The 12,100-nt window shown below is 38.5% G+C and overlaps 1 protein-coding gene across 3 annotated transcripts in view; it reads left to right on the forward strand.

Annotated features, from left to right (window-relative positions):
• Nucleotides 1–3,666: 3,666 nt before the first annotated feature.
• baiap2l1b (BAR/IMD domain containing adaptor protein 2 like 1b) overlaps nucleotides 3,667–12,100 on the forward strand; it is a 30,845-nt gene continuing 22,411 nt past the window's right edge. Inside the window, exons 1-3 of one of the 3 annotated variants that reach the window (XR_013503144.1) lie at nucleotides 3,667–4,065; nucleotides 7,299–7,374; nucleotides 7,644–7,730. Coding sequence is in view for 2 of the 3 variants with exons in the window: in XM_078270439.1 (XP_078126565.1) it covers nucleotides 4,015–4,065; nucleotides 7,299–7,374; nucleotides 7,644–7,730 (214 nt within the window). In the remaining variant the exon portion in view is untranslated. The remainder of the gene's footprint in view (nucleotides 4,066–7,298; nucleotides 7,375–7,643; nucleotides 7,731–12,100) is intronic. The other 2 variants (XM_078270439.1, XM_078270440.1) reach the window with 2 other exon arrangements.

The following is a 12,100-nucleotide window of genomic DNA, read 5'->3' on the forward strand; positions in this document are numbered from 1 at the left end:
AGTATTCTATAGCTGCTGTTGATTAGACTTCTTATGTTGTAAATTGTTTAAATCATGTACTATTTTCAAGGTTGAAAAGCAAATTCTCTATTGTCTACCGCACTGCTTTTGTAAAGCACTGCCAGGAAAAAATATGACATGTGTGAAAAGGAGGTGGCCTTGCTGGCACAGCACAAGCAGACTGTCTTTTGAATTCCTTGGTGCACTAAGCTATTCCATCGCAATGGATGGGAGGCTGTCCTTGAGAGGAAACACACAACAGAGAGAATGAAGGAGAGGTCACAGAGAATTTGTAGAACACTGATAGAGAGTACATGCAGAGCTTCAGCCAATGTAATGTTTCATATCCTTCCAGTTCAACAGGACGGTACCGTTTTACATAAGTTGTGTTATTCAAAGGTATAACCACAGACTGTATACATAAACATACTGTGCAATGCTTTTATTTTTTGCTTCAACATGTGCTTTTTTTCTTTCTCTTCTTAGCCGCAAGCTGGTGAAAATAACATCAATTTCTTCAGACAGTTTGACAGGCTTTATGATTGGCTGACTGGTCTACTCAATCACTGATCAAGTAAAAGGGGACGTGATTGGAGATCGGAGGGTAATTTAAGTCTATTTCATAGCAGAACACTCCGGTGTCTGCATTCAACTTTCCTGTAGAATTTTTCTAAATGGATTTTTTTTTTTTTGGCTGAGACCGATCAACTTTGGTTAAATTAGATATCCAATGTCCAAAAGCTTCTCTCTCAGGGAATGACTACTGACAGCTGACTCACTGAGGCCAAGTCTAAGTTGGAAGATAAGATGTTATAGTGTGAAGTTGTTGTTTCCACTTAAAGTTGCAAAGCCAGCACATAAACTTGATTAAGAAAAAACGATTTTATGTCAAATCTTATTGATCGCATTGGAAATAAACCAGCTAATTGATGGCTCCACCCTGTGCCTATTGTAACTAAGCCTGAGCCTGACCGTGATTGCTGTAGGAAGTGTAGGGAATCTGGGCGAAAAATGTGAAAAGGTATAGAGGGAACCTTTTCATGGTGAACTTTATGTAATATATAAAGTATATTGAAAACCTATTATTACCTCACATCTGTGCTTGAGAACACAAAAGTTAATGAAAGCCTGAAGTTACTTTTCAGCCCTTCAGAAATCTGAGCGACTTGTTATAATTGACCCTCGTATTGCTTTATTTAGTATTATGTTCCTCAAGTATTGATTCCTGCCTACAGGAAGATGACTCAGTGGGAGGTTGTCAGGACAGCCGTGATCCAAGAGCTAACAGCAATAGAGAGGAACAATAGAATACTCCTCACATAGTGGCTTTGGAGACTAATTACATTGTATTTGTCACCTTATAGCATTTTGTTGGCTGAAACCAGTAGTATGTGTTCAGAGCCTGAGGGCACAATCTCATTTTACATTCAGCTTCTTTTGTAGCTCCCCATGGCTGCAGGGAGCTTTTCGCAGTTTTAACATCAAATGACATTTACAAAGCAAAGGCTCTGCATATTTGCTCTCCCAATACTCGTGATATTTGCCATTGCTTTGTTTAATTTGTTGGACGTCCATATACTACAGAGAGTGGTAACTCTCTGTGAGTTTGAATCGGACGTTGTATTGGTATTCATCATGTCAGCTTGCCATGAAATGTAAAAAAAAAGATATGTAAAAAAGAAATACTGATCATTGAAACATGAATAACAGCAATGCTTACAAGGGGTTTACATGTATAAGTACACGCAAATCATGCATAACACATGTTTTTTTAGGTCTCAACTTCTCTTAGCTTGAGAGAAAAGCTGACCATGAGGGACATCTAGTGGTAAATCATGAAGCTTCCTCAATACCATTGTATGATATGACATTTCAAATAAGGAGCTCCCACTTGTTTATTTCAATGTCAGAAATGCAACGACATGTAACCAAAGCTGTATGTTATCGTTCAAATGTATAACCGCGAGGTTGTGGTATATCTTAGCAAAATGGATAAAGTCTTTATGTACTATGTAAAGATCTTGTCTGTAACACTGAAAGCAAACTTAAAATAATGTAAGCATAAAACTCCATAACGTTCAACCAGAACACAAAAAAGAAATAAATGTATACAAATAAACCCCTTTAAAAAGAAGAAGAAAGATGGTTCATGTCAGTTACAAGAAAACGTTATCTCATATTTAACTTTAGTGCCAAAAGCACATGAGGGTGTAGATGGTGGCATTGTATGGTGGTATTGTATTAGTTGCCTCCAGGGAGCGCCCGTCTCCAGTAATCCATTGTCCACCTTTTCTACCTGCCTACAGGAAGTGTGAAGCCAGACAGAAATACCCAGAACAATACTGGAACGATGCCTTCAAAATAAAAGCGCAAAAAACATACCAGAAATATACAGGTTTTCATAGAAATAATTGGAGATAATAAAGGGTGACACTAAAAGCATTTGAAGGGTAGGGTACATCATTTTTCATTCAGCCAAAACGTTTTAAGTTTTAAACCATGCTAAGAGTGGTGGTAAAATGTTAACAGAAGTTGTAGATGTGTTCATTTAAGGCCAAAACTATAAGAAATAAAATTAAAAAAAAAGCTTTACTGTGTAATCTAATTAAACAGGTCAACTTTTTCAGCACAATGGTAGGCTACCTGGTGTGTAGATCTCCTTCAAAGTTGCAATAGTGAAATGTAAGTAGCATACTAAAGCCTACTAAGTTCTGTACAATTTTGTATGTGTACTTGAACATTATGCTACTTTTACACCACTACATTGCAGAGGGAAATATTGTACTTTTTACTCCACTACATTTATTTGACAACTTTAGTTACTTTTTAGATCAAAATGTTTACAAATATTATCATTAGCCTATATATGATATGATACTGTGTTAAAGATTTAACTACCCCAAACTATATATACACCATTTAAAACAAGTGCTTCATTTTACGTTTGATACTTTGAATACATTTGGCTGGTAATTCTTTTGTAGACTTTAAGTGACATTTTGAATGCAGGGCTTTTACTTGTAATTGAGTATATATATATATATATATATATATATATATATACACACACTCAACTATATAGAAATTTCCATTACAGACAGGATACCATCTGAGATCAGTTGCATTGTTTTTTCAATTAGGGCAGCAGTTTTCAGATTACATTATGTGTTTACATAATTGCAAAAGGGTTCTGACTGTTGTAGAAAGAAGTGGCTGATCTTTAATGCAATCTACATTGCCCATTGTCAGCAACCATTCATCCAATGTTCCAAAGGCACATTCTGTTTACTAATCTGATATCATTTTAAAAGACTAACTGAGAAAACATTGGAAAACCCTTTTGCAATTATGTAAGCACATACTATAATCTGAAAACTGCTGCCCTGGTTAAAAAAAAACAATGCAACTGATCTCAGATGGTATTCTGTCTATAATGGAGTGGAATAGAAATTTCTAAGTGACCTCAAACTTTTGACCGGTAGTGTATATATACTTATATAGTGTGGTATCACTACTTTTACTTAAGTTAATAATTTGAATACTTTTTCCACCACTGAAAAGGTTGCAGCATTTCGTGGTCAATGACACAATAACCAGCAAAAGACTTAATTTGAAAATAGTCAACCGGAAAAGTGGTTTATTCTTTCATTCCGGTCGGCTTTACACCGGTCCACCTTTCCTACCTACACAGGCCTCCTCTGCTCTGAACTAACCACCTACAACAAGTTTGACAGCTCAGCCTTTTTTGTGCTCACACAGTCAGAGAGCAGCAGCAACAACAGACAGCTGGACTCTCCTTAACTGGACTTTTCTCCTTTTCTTCCTCTCAGTTTTGGTCATTTTTCATTGTATGTGTGCGTCTTGCGTATCCTGCTGGCTATGAGGAATGTCATGTGTCCGTAGGTTTGGTCACTTTTCCCTGTTGGACCTTTTCTTTTTGGTTTGAGTCGGTGTTTTACTTTTCTTTTCTTTTTTTTTCCTTCTTTATCGGGCTTCGCGAGAGGATCTATAAACATGTCGAGGAGCGCGGATGAGGTGACCAAGCTAACTGAAAGTACATACAAGGTGGGTAGCCTACTGGTGTGAAAACAACAGGTGCGAACACGACACGAGAAAAAATAAAATAAACCCTCTATACATCCATGTGTCCACTGCTGAAACAGCTACACCCGCTGTGCTTCAACTTTCCGGTGGCGTTTACAACCTGAACGACTAACAGGTGTTTTTAATTAGCCAAGTTATCGTACATTTTTAAACTGTTCACCAATAGTAGGCTATAGGTAAAGATGGAGTGAAGGTAAACGCAACCTTGAATCATTTTACCTTTTTGTTTTGGCTAATAATATAGCCGAATATAGGCTAAGATATCATATGATAATGCGTTATTATAAATAAATGTCAACGCCGTAAACAACTTCTTTTTAACATGTAAATTCTTGTACTCTTAAAGGATCCCTGGGCTAAGTTAGTAGTATAACCCATTCTTTATTTACCTCTGTATCAGTAGAGACAGACTGCAGTGTTGAAACAGTTTATCAACATATTTTACTTAGTTTGCAGAGGCTTTAACTGACTATTAGGGAGTTTGGATCACTGTTTTTAAAGAAAATAGCCCCACCCTAGGAGTGCCATTTCCTTATTAAAGTGCTGCCTCGGTTGATCAGCATCATTTGAAGTGCTCTTTGGTGTACTCTGGCATTTGTGCCATCCAGTAATTAACTTGTTTATTTTTTAAATATAAGTGTGTGATTTGAAACTGAATTGCTGGGTTTGGTTTTTTTGCACCGTTGGATGTGGGAAGTATCCTTTTAAAACATAATAAATTGCCAGTTGCTTTGTATGTAGTGTTTGCTATGTGATTTCATTGGGGTTAAAGGAGAAACCTTACCAATAAAAAAATTATATAATTATACATAAATGGATGTGAGCCACAAATCCCACCAGGAGTTTTAACTTTTCCCACTGTGTAGCCAGGCCTGCATACTCCACAGGTGACAACGTGAAGGTGATAAGTGGTATCACCCATTAAAAAAGAGGCTGTAAGGGTAAAAAAGAGACTTAATTATTTTTCTCACAAGCATTTAGCGTTCTTGTATAGCTTTAATCTGCTTGCCTCCTCTCGGGACAGCCCCCACATCTCCTTGGTGTGATGAAATGCAGGAAAAAGACTCCAGGTTTAATAATTTAGCTGGCTGTGTGTGTAAGAGTATATAGCAATCTCCTCGGCAGCCATCACCTCTAGCTCGCTGCTATAACCAATAGATGTATGTTTACATGAGTGGTGCAGCAAGTTGTGTTTTCTTTGTTGCCCAAAAAATTTTTTGTGTACATATTTTATGAATATGGTGTAATTTCTTATATACACTGTCATCAGATTGACAGTTTCTGCAGCTTATGTAATAGGGGTGGGAAAAATAATCAATTCTTAGATGCATCGCGATTCTCTCTAGAATGATTCAATGCTTGATTCTGATAAGTTTTTTTTTATGTGCTGATTTTTATTTAAAAATTACTGTCTCCAGACATATACAAATCAGAAAACGGAGTGACTTGAAAGAGGATGGGATAATGGACATGGACAACTTAGAGTTTAGGCAAGAGTGCAGAAAAAAAACACAAAAATAGCCAAAAGGAAAAAAAATATGTATATACATATATACACATGATCTAATAAGACATACATAAAATAATTAGGCAAAACACATATAGGCTGTTCATCTACTTTATCACATTACATCTGACCACCTCATGTTTCATGTTCTAAGAAGCCAGTTATCGACCTTTAAACATGACTGAGCTAGCCTAGAAATCTAGACGCACCCTAGCGGCAGCAAATGTAATTTGCAGCCAGAGTCAGTCTAGCAACTCTCCGTTGGCTTGCAAGCTGGAAAAACCAAATTCTGGTCAGGCCAATCACGTTGTGTATAGAGTCGGTGGACGGGCTTAACATAAGGATGGCGGAGTTGCGACGGTTCTGCATGAATTCCCTGCTACTTGAAAACAAAGAAAATGGCTGCTGGCGAACAGGGGTCTTTCGAATCGGCTTTGGCCGCGACTCTGGAAGACTTGGAGTTAAGCACTGAAGTCATTCTTAAAAAAGGAAGCTGTGTTCGGAGTTTTGCCGACCGGATACGGCAAAAGTTTAATCTATCAACCAGCGCTGCTCTGGTTGGCTATGAGTGCAGAGGGAATTTACAAGACAACCGTTTATCCTTCCCCTCGGATTGAGCCCTGCCAATGGTGAGTTCCCAGACCCAACATCTTGATGTGGGTCTGGCTTGTCAGGCTATGACTGAGCCTCTGACATGGAAGATTACTGTGAGAGAAGGTGACTTTCACAAGCATGAATGACTACAAAATAAAAACCTCAGTAGACAAAACATTTCATTAAAACTTGTGTGTGACAAATGTATGTCACAATTTAAGCTTTGTCTAGCTGCTTTGTCTAGGAAGTGATTAGCTAACTGAGTAGCAAACTCAGATTTATATGTATGTTTTTAAAAATCATGCATGGAAATGTACATCAAAAAATTGTTGCATCGAGATGCATCGATAATCGGTTTAGAATCTAATCGTTGGCCTCTGAATCGGAATCGAATCGTGAGGTGCCAAGAGATTCACACCCTTATTATGTAATGTGTCACTTATTGACAAAGGTCTGAATCACAAGTGGGGGAGCACTGCTTGGCTCATGAAACATTGTTTGCCATGTGTATCTCAAGGTGGCTTACCAAAGTTAAATAATTTCCAGCATTCTTGTCTTGGGTGTGAAGCTAAGTCCTTATCCTGATATGACATGGAGAAAGAATAGTGCAATAATTACAGAGAGAAGTGCTGACTCATGTTTACGGATGATAGTTCCACTCTGTGATGTTGATCAAGGCTGGTAGTTCTATATGTAAAACCCCCGAATCAGTATGTTGGAAAAAAAACTTCTTTTCTTCTATTGTCTTAATTGTTTACGTGGTTTTGTTTTACACTCATTCTCATTCTTTTGTTTTTGCAGTATTGTCATCCATTCGTCAGTCTCTGTGTCATTTTCCATGTAACACCTTTTTGTCTTCTATGACATTGTATGTCAGAACAATCTGCTTGCATGCATGTGAATCTAGTCTAAATGTCATAGCTCCTAGGTTTTTATTTATTTATTTATTTCCCACCTTATTTGCATGTGATGTGACTCAGTCATGTGGACAGTCACCCACTTGACTGAGTCAGTAATGTTTCAACAAAATAACAATTGAAACCTTGAATGAAATCATGACTAACTGTCTCTCCTTCTTTTTCCAACCACCCAGAGTGTGATGGACCAGTTCAACCCAGGACTGAGGAATCTGGTCAACCTGGGCAAGAACTATGAGAAATCAGCAGCTGGTGAGCATTTTTACTACGATAATAGACATTCACAGTAACTTAGAGTTTAGAAAAACAGATGCTTATAACTAATAGGTGGACAGGTGGCTGGAAAAGTAAAAGTTTTTTTTTTTTTTGGGTCCAAGTATACCAGGCCAAATTTAAATACCTTTTTTTTTTATAGTGAATACTTAAGCTGTTGTTCAATGGTCTTCAACATGCATTACGGAGCCGATCATTTTCCCAAACTATTGTGACAAACATTAATGATCATTCTATCATTTTCCCAGCAATGATCCTGGCGGGAAAATTATATTTTGATGCAATGTCTAAGATTGGGGAGAATGCTGCAGTGTCTCCTGTCTCCAGAGAATTAGGTAAGTTTCCACATTGCCCTGTCCTCTGGCTCTCTACTGCTTCAACAAAGGGGAAATCAGACTGTGGAGATAGTTTCTGCTTTCCTGAAATTGTTGTTTATCTCACCTGGGTCTTAAAAGCATTTATTGTTGGTTTCCCAGGGGTGCATTTATACAGTATATGTTTATAAATGTAGGACATTCTCTGGTTAATTTCTTCTAAATTAGACATCAACAGTTTCTCATTCTATGCTTTCTATAAATGCTGTTTACATTATTAATTGTAATGTTTTTATAGCAGTGCCTCACAATCTATATAAATTAAAGACAAATTAATGAGTTAATCATTAATACCCGCAAGATAGCAAATACCCTCAGTCAGTGGTCTTAAATTCTTCCAGCTTGAGCTCATTATGCACGTACTGTAAGTCAATTTTTTATTTTTTTTTAAACTGAATTTTCATCCAATGATTGTACCTTGTCATTATCACTGAGCTACAGGAACACTGTAGCTTGAACACAGCAGAAGGTATTCTTTGATTAATGCCAGTATGATGCGTGTGATGAATGTGCGTGTGGTATGCATAGAAAAACACTGTGGCTTGGGTTTGTTTGGTTATCTGTTGGTTTCTAACCAAATCCCCAGGCTTCAGTTCCCACAAGCTCATTTGTAGTCCAAAGATGGCCCCCTAACTCATTGTCACTAGTGGCACACTTTGATATAACCACTGTTTGTCTCTCAACTCCCATGCTGATTAGCAGCAAAACTGCTAATTAAATTCAGCAGCCTAATGGGAAGTGCCACCTGGTGTCAATATCCTGGCACACTTAAAGTGATACTCCATCCAAAAAATGTAGATGTGTAGACTTGAAGTATAACAGTTTTTAATTTGCTCCTTAATCAAGAACTGTGGCTAGTCAGATTGTATTTGTGTTAGTCACAATGGATTCTGATGGTGACAAGTTTTTATTGTGCAAAATGGTGTGATTATAAATCCACATCTCATCTCTCCATCCGTAGTCGGTGATCTTCCCACATTATAGACTGACATATTTTTTTCTATACGTAAACTTAATGACATGGCAGAAACACTTTGGTTTGTCATCCGTAGGTTATAAAATATACTCGAATGTGCAGGTGATGCACTTTCTCATTCAGGGGCCATCCACACGGAGGCGCTTTTTGATGCAAACGCACATGTTTTGCATCGTTTGGGCCGACCGTCCAAACAAATTCTCTAAACGTACTGCCTGAAAACGCACTGTTTTGAAACCTGGTCTCAGGGTGAAAAATTCAAAAACGGCTCTCTTTTGGCTTCGTTTGGATGGCGAATACGTCCGTATCGATGATGTCATCGCCACACCCCTCGACCTCTAGTGCACGGCCACACACGACTTCACTCACTGCAGTGAAGCTAAGCGAGCATATCCCATCTCAATGGTCAAACCAGCTCACTTCATCTAGCTAAATAGTTTGTCTCTGCTCCCTGACACTTCCCTCTGCTCTGCCGGTCCTGGATTCTACACAAGATATATTGATAACGTTATGTAGCTAACATTAAACATCGCTAAAGTAGCTGACCGCTACAGCAGCGACATAACGTTAACGTTAACTGCTATGGTTAGCTGTTTATAAAGTGGAAGCTAGCTAGCTAATCTGTCTGCTTATCAACTCCTTGAACGGATTATAGTAACTTTTACCACGGCTTATTGTAGAAAAGCTACTGCAAGAAAACGTGTAGATTATCAAAAAGACATTGGTTCCTTGATGTCCATCATGTCCGATGGCAGACAGAATTGCAAAATAAAAAGCAATCCAACAGCACATTATACAATGTAAACAAAGACACATTTTCTTGCGGCGGCCTTTATAAAATGAGGAGTGGTAAAAGTTATTATAGTTCATGGATGTATTAAGAGAACGTTAGTCTAGCTAGTCATGTTACGATGGGAAGTGGAAGTTAACTATGCTCTTCTTCGTGTTTTGGTGAATTTCTGTAGCAGAAACAGCGCCGCCTATAGGCCTGGAATATGAAGTAGCGTGTTGAGTCATTTACAAATGGTTTCATTTGGACGCAACTATTCTTGAAACGAATCCAAGGAAGACAGGTAAAAAAAAGATTGTTTTGGTACGTGTGGACGTGGCCTCAGTCTCTGAAAAATAAATTGGCATGTCATGACACCTTGCCATCTATTTTAGTGATGACAAAGGCTTGACACTGTCGGATTTTCAGCCCAAAATACCCAAATTACTTCAAGAAAGCACCTCTGTATTTAATGCCCACATGTTTTCAAACATTGTTGTTGGTTTCTGCTGTAAGATAGATTGTTGTTAAGATTGTTTAGAGCGTTTCACAGTAAATCAGGTTCTAGCCTTGATTAAAAGAAAGTAAAGAAGAAATGAGGGGAGGAACACAAACTAACTGCTTATTATTTTCATCAGTGTCCATAAGTAATTAAAAAAGTCCTTTTCTACCCAACTGTCACCGGTTTTAATATTTAAAATAAACTCAAATTCCCCTTTTCTGGCAAATGAAAACTAGAAATGATAGGTCCAAGGGATGACATAGACACACCATTAGCATTACAAAACAGTTTTAGCATAGGGTGAAATCACATTCACCTCTAACCTGTGGATACACTCCAGCACCCACTAATCCCGGTATGAGAGAGAGAGACAGATCAAGACAGATTAGTCTGAGTCATTATGTACAGCAGGGGGTGATTAAATACACACTACAGTCTTCTCATCTATAATGTATTGTAACTGGAGTCTGTACTATGCGCCCCTAAAACCAGCCAGGATGTCAAGACAACAATATAAACTATAAGGATGCAGAATTTCCCGCCAGAAACGAAAAGAATAAAAAAAAAAAAAGTCTCTGCATTTTGTTTCTGAGCTTGTAGACATAGTGAGGCTGCCCCGTCAGAAACCTGAGCTTCAGTGACGCCTCACTAACCAGAAACCAGATACCCTTTAGAGGCACTGGAGGACGGGTGCACCTCGTCCTCCCAACCTTCTTCTTTTATTTCCTTTAGTCTCCTTCCTCCTCTGCCAGAGTTCAAATGTCAACAGGTCATTCAAGCACTCAGCCATCTGACTTGTTTCAGACTATAAGCAAGAATTAAGATCTGAAGCACAAGGATGGTTGTGTATTCACTCTTTTTTTTATTATCTTCTAACTGCATTTGAAGTGTTACTGATGCTGGAACATAAAATATGTTGTTGGTTTCCTCAGATAATTGTGACAAGGACCCTACAAGTGTTTCCACACAAAAAAATTGTATAGCCTGTGAGGCACCATGACTTGTTACTGATTATCTGCACGTAATTGAATCCCATCCAGCCTTGTCCTTTTACAGCAGCAAGGGCTTTGCAGATGCTTTATAGACCCACACACAAACGCACAAATACACGCCGTCCTTTGATGGTCCTGGCCTGCTCAAATGGCATCAGGCCCACTTTACATAATCCAAGCATGTTTGCATAGTGTGTCAGGTGGCTCACTTCCTTGCCAGATTATTTTGCCCACATTCAAAACAGAGGAAGAACTGTGGGCCGCTTTGCGTGCTAGCAGCAAAATGTTGTTTACAAAATTATCTCATAGGGAGTTTCTTTTCTTTTTCTATGTTTTGCACACATTTAGTTTTGTTCATATCGTATCAGACTTTAATTATTTTACTTTATTTGTTCTACTTTATGAGCATGACCCATCCATCTGTATATCATAGAAAAAGAAAGGAAAGGGGGTGGAGGTAGACGACATGCAGCAAAGGGCCACAGGTTGGAATTGAACCCGGGCTGCTGCGGTAAAGACTGAGCCTTGGTACATGGGGCGCACGCTCAACCAGGTGCGCCAATAGTGACAGTTTCTGATGATCTTATCATAAACCTCTTTGCACTTTCACCCACTGCTAACATCCTAGCGATTTTATGGCTAAGTTATACGTTAGATACTTAACTTCTTTTGAAGCTTGCTGAATTGTCAGATGCTACCTTTTGTCTTTGAGTAACAACTGTCCCCCCAGTTATGGTGAATGTAAAACTGCTCCACAAATAACAGTGTGTGCAGCCAGGACTCTTTACAACCTGGGTAAACGGGTCTGTATTGTGTGGGTTTATCTCGGCTTGGTTTTGTTAGCTAATGGCGGTGGATTGCTCCTGGTGTAATCCACATCATGAAACACTTTTGCCCTCAAACCTTGCTCGATCGAGAACACCTGTTGCCCGGCAACGCTTTGTACATACTGTGACAACAAAAACAAAGGAGTGTGAACTGCTGGAATAAAAGGCTGTTTAGTTCTGTGACATTAGCTAAGACGTTTGTGTCAGTAACATGACACATTTGCATCAATGTCATTATTCGGATATAATGATGTTGATGACTCAC

Source organism: Sander vitreus, chromosome 15 (assembly GCF_031162955.1).
Source record: "Sander vitreus isolate 19-12246 chromosome 15, sanVit1, whole genome shotgun sequence".
NCBI classification, from domain to species: domain Eukaryota; kingdom Metazoa; phylum Chordata; class Actinopteri; order Perciformes; family Percidae; genus Sander; species Sander vitreus.